General features: G+C 43.8%; 1 protein-coding gene across 1 annotated transcript in view; it reads left to right on the plus strand.

The window, feature by feature from the left end:
- kif4 (kinesin family member 4) overlaps positions 1-19434 on the plus strand; it is a 103467-nt gene that overhangs the window by 24006 nt on the left and 60027 nt on the right. The window contains exons 13-16 of the mRNA XM_072505515.1: positions 4069-4174; positions 8530-8601; positions 8997-9179; positions 9323-9426. Coding sequence (XP_072361616.1) covers positions 4069-4174; positions 8530-8601; positions 8997-9179; positions 9323-9426 — 465 coding nt within the window. The remainder of the gene's footprint in view (positions 1-4068; positions 4175-8529; positions 8602-8996; positions 9180-9322; positions 9427-19434) is intronic.

Below are 19434 nucleotides of genomic sequence, written 5' to 3' on the forward strand. Positions count from 1 at the left end.
TTTTATGAATATCTAAAATCTTACATGCAAGGCGCATTCAGGTCCAGCTCATCAGAATTACAATAACATTTTTGTTGACTGGTTTACATAGAATGAAGACTACAGAATGAAGACTACTAATAGTGGCATTTCCATGTAGTACTCATTTTTTTTTCCAATTAAGGGGCAATTTAGTGTGGCCAAACCACATCATTGGGTTATTGGGGTGAAACCCATGCAAATACGGGGAAGGTATAAACTCCACACGGACTGTGACCCAGAGCTGGGATCGAACCTGGGACCTCAGTGCCGTGAGGCAGCAGTGCTAATCACTGCGCTACCATTCTGCCCATGGCAGTTCCATGTTAATGGTTACCTTTTTTTTTGGGGGGGGGGGGGGGGTTTGTTGCAGGTACCCCCTGCTAGTCGTGGTATTGGCACAGGTCCCTGTTCCAGTAATTTTGTCCTATGTCATTGCTCTGCTCCCCCGTATGCAAAATGCCTCTGGACTATACCTGCTCCTGCCCTCTTTAAAAGACTTGAATCCTGATCATTTCCCCAACTCCTCCACATATTCCTGTTTTACTGAAAGGGAGGGGCAGAGACTTGTCACATGATCAGTGCAATGCTAATGATCAAGGAGCAGATCTAAAAATCTCTGGAGGATGTTTCCTTGACTTAACCACCTCACATCTGCAGGAAGGATTAGTTAACCATAGGTGGCATAAAGCTCCTCCAGTAACTATTTGGGCAAGGATGTTACGGAGCTCTGGCATGAATTGAGTTCACTTGACGATGACAACTGGCCTTACATGAGAATCCTGTTTGTTGCACTTGATAGCACTGGGTGGTATGGTAGCACAGTTGCTTCACAGCTCTAGGGTCTTTGGTTCAATACCTGACTGGGTCTCTATGCGGAGTCCGCACGTTTCCCCAGTGTCTGCCTGGGTTTCCTCTGGGTGCTCTGGTTTCCTCCCACAGTCCAAAGATGTGCAGGCTAGGTGGATTTGCCATGATAAATTGCCCTTCGTGTACAAAAAGGTTAGATGGGGTTACGGGGATAGGGTCGGCTCAAGTAGGATGATCTTTCCATGGGCCGGTGCAGACTCGATAGGCCAAATGGCCTCCTTCTGCACTGTAAATTGTGTTCTAACAGTAGTAATTGAGGGGATTTCTGGATCAATCTGCTAAACGCGAGATCATTTCTGCAAAAGGCAACGAAGCCTATATTGACTGTACCATTGGTTGTGATTGAAACCAGTTTCTTGATCAGAATATTGTTCTTAGTCACATCTTTTTTTAATTATTTAAAAAAAAAAAAAAAAAAATTGTTGTAGACTTCCTTGCCTCTTGTTCTCATTTGTGTGGCAAAGGGGTGAGATCCTCCTTTTGGTTTTGTTCACGTGACATTCAAAGGCTCAATAATACCAATCGGCCGTATCCATCATGTCTGCTAATCTGTGAGAAACATTCTCAATCTGAGTCTTGGTGTATTTCCTGAGGCACATCTTGGGACAACAATTCTACCCCTCTAGCTACTGTTGTCCAAGTGGCATGCTCTTGATAGCTGACATGATTTCCATTCAAGTCTTTAACAGTATCGCTAGGAACTGCCATAGCCTCTTTGATAACTTCGCCAGCGATGAAGGTTTCTCATGTTTTGCTACCAGATGGCTAGTGTGAAAAGACGCTTCTTTGCTAGCCTTGCCTTTTATCCACAGGTTTTGAAAGAGTGACTGTTAAGCTTTAAATTTCTTTTAACGCCCCAACCATCTTCATCCAAATCATGTTTTTTAAAGGGAAATTGTCTGTAGCCTTTCCAAATTGCCTCTTTTGCTTAAGGCTACGAGACAAATGGTTTTGCCGTTGACATTTGTAAAAAGAAATTAGGTTTTTGTCCTTGGTGGTCCCTGGCTCCTCACTCCTCATTTTGTCTCAGTCAGCTTATTCCAAGAGTGCCTGCGAGAATCTCGTTGCCTGAGTCTCTCAGGTTTTTGGCTTTTGCATGCAATGAGCTGATTCACGAGTCATTAAAAGAACCCCGAGTCTCACACAATTTGGCTTGATTTGACAGGCAACAACAATCAATTGTTGAAATCCTGGGATCGAAAATATCTCAGTTGGCTGTTAAAGTATCAAGAACAGAAACCATAAACTGCTGAGATCGGAGAGCCAGAGCTGTCAATCGAGCAATCTTAACTGGGATGCAGCTATTTCAACAAGAGTAATGGATGTCTGGGCTCACAGCCAAGTATGCATAATGAGGCTTGGGCGAAGAGCACAAAATTATATTACTCTTCATTAAATAGCTTTGCCTCAAAAAAAAAAAAAAATGTTCCTGGCTCTCTGGTCACATAACTTTGTTTGTCTCCATGTTGAAATGTTTCAAGGATTTGCGGTTTGAATGATTGAATGAAATTACTTTTTTTCCAACTAAAGGGGTAACTGAATTAATGAATTTGGGTAGTATTAATGCAAAATATTGTGCGTGCTAAATCGGAAATAAAAAGAAAATACTGGAAAGACACAGCAGGTCTGGCAGGATCTGTGGAGAGAGTAGTTTCAAGTCTATAATTCTTCAGACTTTGTTGCTGTTTGGTTCATGATGTTTTGTGGGTCAATGGGCATGGAAGTACCACAGCAGCTTGGCATGGGGACATTAAGGGTGATGAAGATGGGTGGAATGCCATAGTTTGGATGGGAGGAATGTAGTCTGGCATTTGTGGCCTAGGGGATGTGGGGTATAGCATGGCAGAGGGCATGAGTAGTGTGATCACATGAGCTGGAGGCCACTTCACCCACATCAGTCTCTGGGCCACTTATTATAATTTTATGTACCCTATGCCAATTTGCACACAGTTCTGGCAATAACCCTGTTAGTTTTAGATTCTGTTTTTGAAATTCGTGCCTAGCTCTTCACTTTGTTGTGTCAGTCCCCCTACCACCACTACAATCCTCTTTTTGCTTCTCGCATTTGATGTTCCTGTGTCACAGTTGGTTTGCTCGCCCACTCTGGAGCCCCATGCAGCTGAGAGCACTTCAAACTTATTGGACATTAGGCTCCCGCCCTCTGGATCCTCTTATCTGCCTCATTCACAGTCTTGCTCTTGTCTGACCCTATCCTAAGTGGTGTGACCATCTCCTGGTACAATGCATCCAGGTAACTTTGCATCTCCCTGGCATGTGGCAGTGTCTATAGCTCAACTGACTGAGCAGACATATTTGCCCTGCATCACACTGGCATCCAGGAGCTCCTACTTGCTGCAGCTTTGGCATGTCACCTGTCCTGACAACCTTTTTATGTATTTTAAATAATTTCTTCTTCACTTTTTTTTTTTTTCTTGCTAATATTTATTAACTTTGCCACCAGTTTGTATACTATTTTAAACCTTGGGACTGAAACAGACCATAACCATAGATAGTCACCAAACCACTAGCTCATTTCCTTGTAGAGCAAGAACTGATTCCTACAGGGTGGAAAGGAACACCTTCCCTTCCTCCTCAAACTGCCAGATATATATATATATATATATATACTCTGTTTTTTGTTTTTGCATGCAATATTTTCTATGGCTATTTCCATCTTGTGAAGATTTTGACTATTGAACTTGTAAGGGTAGAAGTTAGAGGTCGGAATTGGGCGAATCCAAATAGCGTGCAGAGATAGATGATACAAATCATCATAAGGAGAAAGGCATCAAGATAGAAGATATTGCACTGATAAATAGATAATGGACTGAAAAACAAATCGACTAAAAGAAAAAATTAAAATAAGATCAGAAGGAACTTCGCAGTATTATACTGCGTACAATCTGGCATCCGCGATGGGGAGATGTTCATCCCTTAGTTTTGATGCCAATCCCACAATTTATTTTATGAAACTTGGTGTTTGGGAGTAAAATGCTTTGTGTGTGGCGTTTGGGAGTAAAGTGCTTTCTATTTTGTTATGGTGACTCAAAAAAGTGTCTTATAAAATCCCAACTTGTGCTTGGGAGTGTTATACTACTGGATGTGACTCTTGACCACTGACTATGGTAGTCCTGTTTTGAGTACAATCTTTCTTGTACATATTTGGTTATTAACTAATAGGTGCACGTTGGATTTGGACAAATTAATGGAAATTTCAACAAACGAAGAAATGAGTGACCAAATCCGCATCCTTCGTAGTCTGCAGCAGATCATTTCTAATATGCAGGTGAGTGGTATCATTTGTGTGAAGTATGGAGGTTGAAAAATGCAAACTAATTGATTGGAGGAATCTTGATTTGGCTGTTTCGGTGATGAATGATTTGCTAGATAAAATTCACTGCAAGAGCTAGTAGTTTCAGCACATCTAAAATTAAAAACAATGCCTTTTGCGTGACCTTCACCGCATTTGCTAAAATGGATAACTGGATTTACAATCTTTTTGAATATTTTAATTCTAGACTGCACATCACTGGCTTGTTTGGTCCACTAATAATTTAATGGGAGTTTTAACATACACTTGTACAGCGCCTGCAATTGTGTGCAGGTTTTGCAAGTCTCCTTATCAATGAAAGATGGCTGCTGATGTCAGTTTGTATATATGCATTTGGCAGAGTCCTTGTCATGTTTGTAGGAAGTACTGTGCCAGGTGGAAGCCATGCCACTTTGTAGGAGGTACCATGACACTTGGAAGCCGATCTCCAGTTTCTGAGTGCTGCGGCAGGTGGGCAGTCAGTGAGGCTTCCAATTCAGGGGAGGGAAGGTGTCTGATCCACCCAGTGACAGCTGCAATTACAGCTCTGGGGCTTGTTTGTCCCAGCATAGCACATTTTCGGCATCAATAAGCTGGCAGATGAAAGCGCATAGGTTGAATTATACACCATTCCTTTCACACCACTGAAATATGCTGCTCTAACAAGATGATTTATGAAAATAAAGTACTTTCCCAAAATAACGAGGTGGGGGAGAAAGAAAAATATTTTAAGGAAATCCAATTGGATTCTGCTGCCTGTACTAATATTTGCAATTCCAGGGCCAGATATCGCCACTCATCTGCCCTGCTGCACATTCCTGCTGACATTTTTGAATATGGGCTTGCTGTGAAAAGAAATCCTACACATGCATAACTACTTTCCTCCTTTATCCCACCCACTCCTCTCCCAAACCCCAAGACTTTGATCTGGTGGATAAAGGGCTCATTCTGCGTATTGAACCATGTGAACTTTTTCACAATGCCTTTTTCTTGTGGTTATGGTTTTAATGTTGGGCAGAATATCTAATGCTGCCTCGGAATTACCATACACTAGATTAAACAGTTGACCTGAATTTGGAAATTTGTAATTTGTTAAATTCATGCCTGTCAACATAAGAACATAGGAATTAGGAGCAGAAGTAGGTAATTCAGCCCTTCGAACCTGCTTTGCAATTCAAACAGATCATGGCTGATCTCTTCCTGGTCTCAAACGGTAGCACAGTGGTTAGTACTGTTGCTTTACAACGCCAGGGACCCGGGTTCAATTCCTGCTTGTGTCACTGTCTGCATGGGTTTCCTCCCACAAGTCCCCCAATTTTTGCCTGTTAAGTGATTTGGACATTCTGAATTCTCCCTGTGTACCAACAGGCTCCAGAGTGTGGTGACTAGGGGATTTTCACAGTAACTTCATTGCATTGTTAATGTAAGCCTACTTATTAGCAGGATTCCTGGCTAGAAACCCATTGCTGACGCTTTGATACATTTAGGAATCGCCCAAATGAAGTACTTTTATTTATTTTTCTCTTGATAGATATATTTCTGATTTTTTTTTTTTTAAAAAGAGTTCAAGGGGTATGGGGAACAGGAGGAAAGTGGATTTTATAATCATAATCTGTATTAGTGTCACAAGTAGGCTTACATTAACACTGCAATGAAGTTACTATGCAAATCCCCTACTCGCCACATTCCGGTGCCGGTTCGGGTACATTGAGGGAGAATTCAGAATGTCCAATTCACCTAACAAACACTTCTTTCGGGACATGTGGGAGGAACCCAGAGGAAACAGACGCAGCCACTACGAGAATGTGCAGACTCCGCACAGACCCAAGCGGGAATCGAACCTGGGACCATGGTGCTGTGAAGCAACAGTGCTAGCCAATGTGCTACAAAAAAGAGAATATTTTGCTACTTAATTTTTTTTCTCTCTTTTTATTTCTCTGAATTTGTCCTGGAGAATACATGGGCTGCTCACTATTTTCTATTAACTTAAATGGAGAAATACTGCGGATGGGTGAGTTGAGTGGGCCAAAAATTGTTAGAAGGGAGTTTAATGTGGATAAATGTAAGGTTAACCATTTTGGTTGGAAAGACAACTTATTATCTAAAACTTCAAAATGCTCTAGTGCAGAGGGATCTGCGTGTCCTCGTGCATGAATCTCATAAATCTAGCTTGCCGGTAATAAGGAGGCAAATGGAATTTGGCCTTTATGGCTAAAGGAATAGAGTAAAAAAATATGGCTAGCAGGGAAGTGCTTGCTGCACCTGTACAAGGCATTGGGGAGACCACACCTGGAGGACTGTACAGTTTTGGTTGCCTTATTTGAGGAGCGATGTAGTTGCATTGGAGGCAGTTAAAGGAGGTTCTCTGGATTGATTCTAGAGATGAAAGGGTTTGTCTTCTGAAGCGTTTGAGCAGTTTAGGTCTATACTCTAGAGAGGGGATCTAAAGATTAAGGTATTGACAAAGTAGACGTAGCATATGCTTCCTCCTCTTGTGGGACAATCTAAAACGAGAAGTCGTAGTTTTAAAATAAGGTGTAGCAGATTTAAAACTGATGAAGATATTACTTTTCTCTCAAAGGGTCATGAATCTGTGAAATTTACTACCCCTCCAAGAGTGCGGCAGATGGCGAGACAGTCATAGAACATAGAACATTACAGTGCAGTACAGGCCCTTCGGCCCTCGATGTTGCGCCGACCTGTGACACCACTCTAAAGCCCATCTACACTATTCCCTTATCGTCCATATATCTATCCAATGACCATTTGAATGCCCTTGCTGTTGGCGAGTCTACTACTGTTGCAGGCAGGGCATTCCACGCCCTTACTACTCTCTGAGTAAAGAACCTACCTCTGACATCTGTCTTGTATCTATCGCCCCTCAATTTAAAGCTATGTCCCCTCGTGCTACACATCACCATCCGAGGAAAAAGGCTCTCTCTGTCTACCCTATCCAATCCTCTGATCATCTTGTATGCCTCAATTAAGTCACCTCTTAACCTTCTTCTCTCTAACAAAAACAGCCTCAAGTCCCTCAGCCTTTCCTCCTAAGATCTTCCCTCCATACCAGGCAACATTCTGGTAAATCTCCTCTGCACCATTTCCAATACTTCCACATCCTTCCTATAATGCGGCGACCAGAATTGCACGCAATACTCCAAATGCGGCCGCACCAGTGTTTTGTACAGCTGCAACATGACCTCATGGCTCCGAAACTCAATCCCTCTACCAATAAGGGCTAACACACCATATGCCTTCTTAACAAACCTCGCAACTTTCAGGGATCTATGTACATGGACACCGAGATCTCTCTGCTCATCCACACTGCCAAGAATCTTACCATTAGTCCAGTACTCAGTCTTCCTGTTGTTCCTTCCAAAATGAATCACCTCACACTTTTCTGCATTAAACTCCATTTGCCACCTCTCAGCCCAGTGCTGCAGCTTAACTATGGCCCTCTGTAACTTGTAACATCCGTCCGCACTGTCCACAACTCCACCGACTTTAGTGTCATCTGCAAATTTACTCACCCATCCTTCTACGCCCTCCTCCAGGTCATTTATAAAAATGACAAACAGCAGTGGCCCCAAAACAGATCCTTGTGGTACACCACTAGTAACTGGACTCCAGTCTGAACATTTCCCATCAACCACCACCCTTTGTCGTCTTCCAGCTAGCCAATTTCTGATCCAAACTGCTAAATCACCCTGAATCCCATGCCTCCATATTTTCTGCAGTAGCCTACCGTGGGCAACCTTATCAAACGCTTTACTGAAATCCATATACACCACATCAACTGCTTTACCCTCATCCACCTGTTTGGTTACCTTCTCAAAGAACTCTGAGGTTTGTGAGGCACGACCTACCCTTCGCAACACCGTGTTGACTATCTCTAATCAAATTATTCCTTTCCAGATGATTATACATCCTATCTCTTATAAACCTTTCCAAGATTTTGCCCACAACAGAAGTAAGGTCCAGACCGTGTTTTTAAAAAATAAAATAAAATTTAGTAATGGGTTGAAGGGTTATGGAGAACGGGCAGGAAAGTGAAGGTGAGACCAAGAGGCTACTGTATTTGGTATCCAAAAATTAACTTTAATACTGTCAGCAACCAAGATACTGTACCCTGACTTTGTGCCCTATTTAGGGGAAAAACGTTGTTCTAGGAGGAAAGTACCTCCAAATTAAACTTTGGAAGTTGATTTTTAAATATTCAAAGAATATTGTTTGTTCAGGATGCATGAAAACTAAGCATGGGCTTAAATCTTTAGAACCAGGACACGTCATCTCTAGAGTCTCAGCATTTGTTTTTAATTCTGCTGTTTTAGAATGAGTGCACAAAAATACTACCCGAGATGGAGGGAATTGACCTACAGCATGAAGGGGAACAAAGTGTAGATGTAAGTGACCCTATTTTCTATATACTATAAATAAATGTTTTTAATTCCTCTGTTTTTGTTTTGAGAAAAGGTTCACATTGATTTCCATTTTGTCATTACATACCAGTACTTGGCATGTACTTAATTACTTTGGAAATGTAGCCAATTCGTCTTCGACCGTTCCCATGAAAAATGCAAACATAGTTTGTGGCAATTTGTGCCTTGGTGTGTTAGTCATAAACTACATGCTGAGACACCTTGCAAGTAGAGACAACATTTGTAGTAATTCTAGTTTTGAGGTCTATACTTTTACACCGCTTCAAATAAGCAATACATTGCCAATCTGTGAAGTCACTAATTTTCGAGTAAGCCTGCAGCAGTACATTCAATAACTTCAAGAAGGCTTTGTTCAACAGGAGAATAGCAGCTTAACTGAAAAGAGGAACTCTGATCCTTTCACAGCCTGTCATGCACTGAGGCATGCACAGATGTCTAAAGAGTTGATGGAACTGAATAAAGTGCTCGCGCTTAAAGAGGCACTGGCCAGGAAAATGTCTCAGGGTGACTGTGAAATGGAACCTGTGCACTCGCTGTATCAGGTAAGGGAGATACGAAGCAATGTTCATATTTGGATGCAAAATTTAAATCTCACAAAACAAAATTCTTGTAGAATTGCTATTTTATATTAAATCTTCCTGTTTGAAAATATTTGTGGAATTGAAGTATTTCTGGTCTTGTTCAGGTAAACATCAAATCCCTCGAGGATCAAGTTTCTGCTCTACACAAAGAAAAGGAAGAGCTGGTGCTGGCATTACATGGTGCAAAGAAGGATATCAATGCAACCAAGTAAGTCCATTCTCCTATACTATGGCCTAATAAAAAAATAAATTGAGATTTTGATTTGGGCTTTGAATTGAATCTGCCCTTAATTTGTGAGCTGTAGAAATTAATAGATTCAGAACATAATTAAATTCCTTACCAAGGGCCTTGACTAACTTCTAAGGACTGCTGATTTGTAGGTAGCTACTTTATTTTTTAAGTAAAGGCTGCTTGGTTTGTTCTTGTGCAGCTAGCTCCACTGCAGTACAAAATTTATTTCCGAAGGCAGTCTGACTCCTTGGTTTAGATAGAACTTTAACAATGGGCAAGGATAAGGAGGGGTGTACCTGTGAGTCAAGTAGCAGGATGTCGTGTCATGATAAGAGGAGCCTGGGTCCTTGACTTGTACTTGTAAGTGCAAGGTACTTGCTACATAATGTGGATGAGAACAGGAACTGTAGGATGGAAAGGAAAACTCAGGCTGTTTAAGTGGAATGAAAAATGTGGCAGTGATGGGGAACAGTATGGTCAGAGAACCAGGCAGTGGAGATCTAAAGGTTGTGTTGCCCATCTAATGTCAAAGTTAGACATTTCTTCATGACTGGAGATTACCTACCTCTCTCCCAATGTCGTGGGTCACTTGCGCTACCGGGAAGGTCACTCGCGCTACCGGAAACGTTGCATCCGTGGGGGGGGGGGGGGGGGGGGGGGCTCAAACTCTGGATTGCTACACCAATCGTGATAGGGTCAAGCAGATTCGAGAATTAAACACATGACTTCACTGCTGTAGAAAGAAGGGATTTCAATTCATGGGGTACTGAATTCTGTTGGGATGGGTGCCATTTTCTTCATGGTTGCGATCAATGACTACCAAATCATGTAACTATTGAGAAAAGGAAATTTCGAAATCTAGGGCTGGATTCTCTGATTTGGAGACTTGACGCAGGCGTGGGAACGGTAGTGTTTACAACTAGAAAAAACGGCCACCGATCCTCGGTCTAGTGGGGAACTAGCAGGCACGCACTCAGCTCTAGCTGCCGATACGGCTGAAGAATTACTGGGTCTGTGCATGCGCACGGCAGCAGCCCTCAGCGGCGCAGACACGTCCTGCAAAATAGTGCCCCCTTTGGCCGTTCTCCGGCCAAATCGGCAAATGCGATTTTAGCGTCAAGAGACCAGAGAATCCCACCCTATAAGAAATGTTGAAGCAATTGAGTTTTAGAGTATTGATTTGGGTAAAGTTGAGCACCATGGGACAAAGTGACAGTTCAGGACTAATAGTATATAGTGAAGGTACAGGCAAAAATATTTTTTAAATACAGAAAAAAGGAAAGACTTTAAGATCCTGGGGGGAAATGGATTTTGATTCATGTGGCACTTGAAGAAAGAGGGCACTGTACCATTGGGACAACCCTCAACAGAACCACATTTGAGGCCAATGTACATCTGAATCGCATGAACAGTCGGTTTATTTTTTTAAATGAATTTCGAGTACCCAATTCATTTTTTCCAATTAAGGGGCAATTTAGTGTGTTCAATCCACCTACTTTGCACATCTTTTGGGTTGTGGGGGCGAAACCCACGCAAACACTGGGGGAATGTGTGCAAACCCCACACGGACAGTGACCCAGAGCCGGGATCGAACCTGGGACCTCGGCGCCGTGAGTCTGCAGTGCTGCCACTGCTGCCCAACAGTTGGTTTGTTATGGAAATTTGGAAAGCAGGACGAGTTAGTAATGCTCAAATCTGGGACCTCGGTGCTGTGAGACTGCAGGTGCTATCACTGCGCCACCGTGCTGCCCAACAGTCTGTTTGTTGTGGAAATTTGGAAAGCAGGACGAGGTGGTGATGCAGGGCCATTTCAGAGTCGAGCACTGCTGTGGATCTGGAGTTGCATGTAGGTCAGACCCAAGGATGGCAGATTTCCTTCCCTTAGTTCAATTCTTTCCTTGAGTGAACTAGATGGGTTGCTACACTAGTGGTGTGGTCATTTTTATTCAAATGTCACCATCTGCCATGGTGGGATTTGAACCCTGGCCCCCAGAGATTGCCCTGAGTCTGTGGATTACTGGTCTAGCAACATACTAGTATACTACCACCTTCTCAACAACCTAAGAATTGGGAGTGGGTGTAGGCCATTCAGCCCCTTGATCAGCTCTGTCTATCAATAATATCATGCTGACCTGATGTAGCCTTGCCTCATTTTGCTGCCTGACCATAAACCATGACTCTCTTGCTAAAATCTGTCCATCCAGACCCACTAGATAATTCCAAACACTAATGACTCTCCAAGAAGCAATCCTTCATCTGTTTTAAATGGGTGATCTGTTATTCTGACACTGTCCCTTAGTTCTACATTCTCCCACGGGCCTTTAAGATCACCTCTGATTATTCTAAACTTCAATGAGTATAGGTTGAGCCTTTCTTCATAAAGACAACCCATTCAGCCTAGTGAGTCTTCTCTGAACTGCCTCCAATGCAGTTCTCCCCATCCACCCACTTGAGTAAGGTGACCAAAACAGTGCACCGTACTTTATGTTGTGTCACCAATGTGTTATTTAGTTCTAGCCACAATTCCTACTTTAATGCTAAACCTCTTTTTCAATTAGGCTAACATTTTGTCTGCTGACTTGATTACTTGCTGTACCTGCATGCTGACTTTGGTTTGTGTACAAGGATTGCAGTATTCTGCAATCTTAAGTAATCTTGTGAAGACTGGTAGTAGGCCAGAAGATTTCAAGAATTTTAGAACCCAGTAAAGACTGAGAAAAGTTGTTAGGTGGAGGAAAAAGTAAATTGGAAAATAATATTAAAAAACTATTTTGTGCCTTTACAGTGTATAACTAATTAAGCATTGCTCCTTGAATGCAGAGACAGAAGTTGTTTGGAGAATGTTGCAGAGGACTTTGAACATGTATATTGCCTGCTCTAGGGCCTTTGACAAGGTGCCGTACTGGAGGCTGCTAAGTAAGATAAAATCATTGTGTTGATAAGAGCCCATTGTGTTGGGGGCGAGGTACTAACATGGATAGAGGATTGGCTGACTGGCAGAGAGCAGGGATAAAGGTATTTTTCAGGATGGCAGTAGGTGACCAGTGGTGTTCCGCAGGGGTCAGTGTTGGGACCACAACTATTCATGATGTACATTAATGATCTGGAAGAAGGAACTGAGGGCACTGTTGCTGAGCTTAAAAGATATGTAGAGGGACCGGTAGTGTTGAGGAAGCGGGGAGGCGAAGAAGAACTTGGGACAGGCTAGGAGGGAGCAACAAAGTGGCAGAAGAAATACAATGTGGGAAAGTATGAAATTACACTATAGTGGAAAGAATAGAGTCATAGACTATTTTCTAAATGGGGAACGGCTTCTCAAATTGCAAGCGCAAAGGGACTTCTCTGAATTCTCTTGTGGTTAACATGCAGGTTCTGTTGGCCGTTAGGAAGGCAAATGTAATGTTGACATCCATTTTGACAGCTGGAATGCAGGGGTGTACTGATGAGGTTGTATAAGACTCTGGTCCGATCCCATTTGGTATATTAGTTTTTGGCCCTGTGTCTAAGGAAGGGTGGCCTTGGAGGTCCAGAGGAGGTTCACAAGAATGATCCTGGGAATGAAGGGCTTGTCATACGAGGCTCTGGGTTTGTATACGATCAGTTCCGAAGGATGAGGAGGGGAGGGTATCTCATTGAAACGTGCAGAATACGGAGAGTCCTAGATAGAGTGGATGTGGAGAGCATGTTTCCACAAGTAGAGAGATTAGAACACTAGGCAGAGACTCAAACTGAAGGGACAATCCTTGCAAACTTAGATGAGGGGTATTTCTTATAATAATCTTTATTGTCATAAGTAGACTTACATGAATGGGACATGTTCTAGCTAGTGGACATGTGAACATACAAATTAGGATCAGGAGTAGGCCCCTTGAGCCTGCTTTGCCATTAAATAAGATCATAGCAGTATTTACATTAATACTGCAATGAAGTTACTGAAATGTCCCAGGTGAGCACATTCCGGCGCTTGTCCAGATACAGAGGGAGAATTCAGAATGTCCAATTCACCTAAGTCTTTTGGGATTTGTGGGAGGAAACCGGACACGCAGACATGGGGCGAATGACCCAAGCCAGGAATCTAACCTGGGACCCCGATGCTGTGTATCAACAGTGCTAACCACTGTGCTACCATGCCACCCTTCAGCCTGAGGGTGGTGACTCTAGAGCACATTGCTGCAGAAATCTGTGGAGGCCAAGTTTTAAGTGTCTTTATGACCAAGATAGATAGGTTCTTGATATGGGGATCAGGGTATTACATGTAGAAAGCAGAAGAATGGGGGTGAAAAACATCAGCTGTGGGATCAGACCTGATGGGCCAAATGGCCTAATTCTGCTCCAATATCTTATGATCTTCTGGTCTAAGCTACTAATTATATTGCAGAAATGGGGGGGAGGAGGAGAAGAAGGAGGAGGCCCAGAATTCCCAGGACTTGATGGCTGACATCTTACGGGTTCCAAAAGAGGAACTGGAATGCTCTTCTTGTGCACTTCTAAAATGCACTATGATTTCTTGAGTCAGTATGTTGTGTTAACAAATTTGTTTTCTGTTTGAGGATTTAACTGGTAGGGTAGATAAAGGGGAAACGGTAATATTGTATGCTTGAGTTTCCAAAAAGCTTTTTATACAGCTGATGCATATGCTGAGGACTTGTGGAGCAGCTGTTTTGGATGACTGGTTAACGGAGTAGGAATGAATGGGACATGTTCTAGCTAGTGGACATGTGAACATACAAATTAGGATCAGGAGTAGGCCCCTTGAGCCTGCTTTGCCATTAAATAAGATCATAGCTAACCTCCACTCATTCCTGCCTTCACCACTGCCCCCACCCACCCATTAACTGTTCACTCCCATACTTGCCTAGAATCTATTTACTAAAGGCTAGAAATCCTGTGGCATGTAACTCTCCTCCAGGCTCCCCCAAACCCCATCTACAAGACACCAGTCCGGAGTGTAATGGAATACTCTCCTGGCTGCAGCTCCAACAACACTCCTAGTCGTTTGACACCCATCCAGGACACAGCAGCCTGCTTGATTGGCACCCCTTTGACAAACGTTCAAAAGCTGCACCACTGACTAACCGTGACAGCAGCGTGTCTATAAGATGTACTGCAGGAACCCGAGACTCCTTGGGCAGCACCTTAACATTTCGCAACCGCTAACATCTAGAAGGACCAGGGCAGCAGATTTGATTTGATTTATTACTGTCACATGTATTGGGATACAGTGACAAGTATTGTTTCTTGCATGCTGTACAAACAATGCATACCGTACATAGGGAAGGAAGGAGAGACTGCAGAATATAATGTTAGTTATAGCAAGGTGTAGAGAAAAGATCAACTTAATGAGGTAGGTCCATTCAAAAGTCTGATGGCAGTAGGGAAGAAGCTGTTCATGAGTCGATTGTTACGTAACCTCAAACTTCAGTACCTTTTTCCTGACTGAAGAAGGTGGAAGATGTCCGGGGTGCGTGGGGTCCTTAATTATGCTGGCTGCCTTTTCCGAGGCAGCGGGAATTGTAGACCGTCAATGGATGGGAGGCTGGTTTGTGATGGATTGGGCTACATTCATAACCTTTTGTAATTTCCTGCAATCTTGGGCAGAGCAGGATCCATACCAAGCTGTGATACAACCAGATAGAATGCTTTCTATGGTGCATCTGTAGAAGTTGGTGAGAGTCGTAGGTGACATGCCAAATTTCCTTAGTCTTCTGGGAAATTAGAGTCGTTGGTGGGCTTTCTTGACTAGAGTTGTTGATGGGCCTTCGTAACTCTAGTGTCGGCATGGGGGGGACCAGGACAGGTTGTTGGTGATCTGGACACTTTTAAAAGACTTAAAGCAAGGGCAGCACGGTAATGCAGTGGGTTAGCCTTGCTGCCTCACGGCGCCGAGGTCTCAGATTCGATCCTGGCTCTGGGTCACTGTCCGTGTGGAGTTTGCACATTCTCCCTATGTTTGTGTGGGTTTCTCCCCCACAGCCCAAAGATGTGCAGGCTAGGTGGATTGGCCACACTAAATTGCCCCTTGGAAAAAATGAATTGGTTACTCTATATATAAAAAAAAATTAAAAAAAAATTAAGAAGACTTGAAGCTCTCGACCCTTTCTGCTTCGTTCCCATTGACGTACAGGGGCATGTTTTCCACTATGCTTCCTGAAGTCGATGACAATCTCCCTTGTTTTGTTGACATTGAGGGCGAGATTATTGTCTTTGCACCAGTTCACCAGATTCTCTATCTTATTCCTGTACTCTGTCTCGTCATTGTTTGAAATCTGACCCACTACTGTTGTCATCAGCAAATTTGATACCTGGCAGTACTATTGCCAGCATATTGTAAAGGCTCATAAACTTTGCAGTATCCAGTGCCTTCAACTGTTCCTTATATCATGTAGAGTGAATCAAATTGGTTGAAGACTAGCATCTGTGTTGCTGGGGACCTCCATGGAGGCCAAGATGGATCATCATTAGGTACTTCTGTCTGAAGATTGTTGCAAATGCTTTAGCATTGTCTTTTGCACTGATTTCCTAGCCTCTTCATTTGAGGGTTGGAATATATTTGGAGCCTCCTATCAGTGAGTTGTTTAATTGTCCACCACCATTCTGGATATGGCAGGACTGCAGTGCTTTGATCTGATCCATTGTTTGTGGGATTGCTTAGCTCTGTCATCACTTGCTGCTTATGCTACACCACTGTTGGACAGTGGTGTAGCTTCACCAGGTTGGCATGTTGTTTTTAGGTATGCCTGGTGCTGCTCCTGCATTGTTTTTTTGAACCAGAGTTGATTCCCTGCTTACATGGTAATGGTAGAGTGAAAGATATGCTGGGCCTTGAAATTACAGATTGTGGATCTGCTATTAATGATTGCCCACCCCTCATAGATGCCCAGTCTTCAGTTGCTAGATCTGTTCAAAGTCTACTCCATTTAGCACAGTGGTAGTACCAATGGAGGATGTCCTCCATCTGACTTCATCTCCGCAAGGACTATGCAGTGGTCACTCCTCCTACCAGAGACTGATGGTGCCTGCGGAGGGCAGGTTGGTGAGGTTGAGAGCCAGTGTATAATGCAGGACTACTTGCGTGTCAAGCAACATAAGCAGTAGGTGATGAACCGAGCGAAGTGACCCCACAACCAACTGATCGGGTCCAAGCTCTGCAGTCCTGCACATCCAGTTGTGAATGGTGGTGAACAACAACGGCTCGCTGGTGGAGAAGACTCCACAAATATCCCCATCCTCATGATGGAGGAGCCCAGCAAGGCTGAAGATTTTGCAATGATCATCATCAGCCAGAAGTGCAGAGTGGATGATCCATCACGGTCTCCTGTAGAGATCCCCAGCATCACAGATGCCAGTCTTTAGCCAATTCGATTCACCTCGCGTGATCTCCAGAAACGGCTGAAGGCATTGGATACTGCAAAGACTAAGAACCCTGACTATATTCCGGCAATCGTACTGAAGACTTGTGCTCCAGAATATGCCATACCCCTGCCAAGGTGTTCAGTACAGCTACTACAGACATCTACCTGGCAATGTGGAATATTGCCCAGGTATGTCCTGGAGACACACCTGGCCAATTACTGCCAGTAAAGTGATGGGAGGGATCATCACCATGCTATCAAGTGGCACTTACTTAGCAATAGTCTGCTCACTGACACTCCGTTTGGTTTCTGCAAGGGTCACTCAGCTCATCATTATAGCCTTGATTCAAACAAGGATAAAAGATCTGAACACCAAAGGTGAGGTGGAAGTTACTGCCCTTGGCATCAAAGCAACATTTGATCATGGTATGGCATCCAATAGCCAGAGCAGAATTGGGAAAAGGAACTCTCCACTGGTTGGAGTCATACCTAGCACAAAGAAGATGGTTGCGGTGGTTGGAAGTCAGCATCTCCGTCCCGGGCCATCACTGTAGGAACAAAGAGCATTACTGCACAAGAACAGGCACTTCGGCCCTCCAACCTTGATCATGATGCCTGTCTAAACTAAAACCATCTGCACTGCTGGGGTCTGTATTCCTCTATTCCCATCCTATGTATTTGTCAAGATACCTTTTTTAAAAGTATTTTTATTGGTAGTTTCTAGGTTTTACAGAGTAACAGCAAGTGCGTCTGATATTTACAAATACATTTGTTTCTTCGTTGGTAGCTTGGTATCCCACTTATTGTTGCCTTCTGCCCTGAGTGCCACAGTGTTTATCTCTTTTACCATTTGTGTTTTCTCCTGAAAAGGCTCGCTTGCTCTTTTGAATCTCTAACTACTCCTCGCGCGCTCTTTTCGATCTCTGACTACTCCTCGTGCGCTCTTTTGAATCTCCGACTACTCCCTGCGCGCTCTCTTTTGAATCCCTGACTACTCCCTGCGCGCTCTCTTGAATCTCTTGACTACTCCTCGCGTGCTCTTTTGGATCTCTGACGACTCCTCGTGCGCTCTTTTGAATCTCCGACTACTCCCTGCGCGCTCTCTTTTGAATCCCTGACTACTCCCTGCGCGCTCTCTTGAATCTCTTGACTACTCCTCGCGTGCTCTTTTGAATCTCTGACTACTCCTTGCGCGCTCTTTTAAAAATACTTTGGTGGGTGGGGGGGGGGGGGTGGAAGCACTGCTGTGGCAAGGGCTCGGAGAGTCATTTCCTTGTAGGAGGACTCCTCCAGCCTTACCATTCCATGTTTGGCCCTCTTATCCATCCCCTCACCCTCTCGGCTGTGGCTGCCCAGTGGTAATGCTGAAGATTCGACAGGGCACACCGCCCATGGTTTTTCCTCCTTTGCAGTGCTGCCTTAGGGATTCTTGGGTTCTTGTGCCCCCCCACTCCCCAAAGCAAGAGTGCGCCCTATCTCTCTAGGTCTTTTTAACTTCCTCTGCCAGACTGGTCAGATTCCATTTGTGAATCCATGTCCAATCATGGGCTACCTGGATCCCCAGGTAGCGGACTTTGTTTTTGGCCCGTTTAAATGGTAGTCCCTCCAGCTCTGTCCCTCCCCTGTTAGTGTTCACCAGTAATGCCTTGTTCTTGCCCAGGTTGAAAGTATAGCCCTAGAACACTCCAAAACTCTTCCAGCAGTTACGTAATTGCTTTCAGGCCGTTTTGTGGGTCCGAGATGTAGAGGAGCAGGCCATTCACATAGAGTGACACTCTGTGCTCTCTGCCCCTCTAGATGCCATTCCAGCTTTTTGCATTTTGCACTGCGATTACCTTGGGTCCAATTGCCAGGGTGAACAGAAGTGGGGATTGTGGGAATCCCTACCTTGTGCCCCTGAGTAGCTTAAATATTCAGAGCTGGCATTATTGGTCTGAATGCTCACCCACGAGGTGAACCCCGTCCCCAGCCCAAACCACTGCAGTACCTCCGAGGTATCTGTCGAAGGCCTTTTCTGTGCCCTGGGAGACTGTCACCTTTTGGTGTTCTATCCCCAGGTGGGGTCATTATTCCATTCAACAGCTGCTTGATGTTTGCAGTTAACTGCCTTACCTTGAGGAAGCCTGACTGGTTCTCTGCAACCACCTCTGGCACACAGGACTTCCGCATATCTTTGCGTCTACATTTGAGTAGTGAAATGGCTCTGTATTAGCCACATTCTTTCAGGTCCTTACTTTTTTGGTGTATCAAAGATATTGTGCCCTGTTAGTGTAAGTGGCAGGGTGCCACGTGTTATATTCTGGTGCTTGGCCAGTAGGAATGATGCACAGTAGAATGTCTACTTCTTGAATAGTTAGTTTTTGATTTTAAAATAAATACGTGGTAAAAATAACTAAAATATTACAAACTACTACTACTGATAAATGACTATCCACTAATACGACTATCTCCCAACTCCTCCTGATACCGAGTCGTATGGTAGATTTATACTGCTACCTGCTGGTCGTAGGTCGTTTACATCACCCCCTGACACTTAATGGCAGTAAGATCAGTGAAACCCCTGGGGATTACCATTGACCACAAACTGAATTGGACTAGCCATATAAGTACTTTGGCTACAATGGCAGGTCAG

Source organism: Scyliorhinus torazame, chromosome 5 (genome assembly GCF_047496885.1).
Source record: "Scyliorhinus torazame isolate Kashiwa2021f chromosome 5, sScyTor2.1, whole genome shotgun sequence".
Lineage (NCBI taxonomy): Eukaryota > Metazoa > Chordata > Chondrichthyes > Carcharhiniformes > Scyliorhinidae > Scyliorhinus > Scyliorhinus torazame.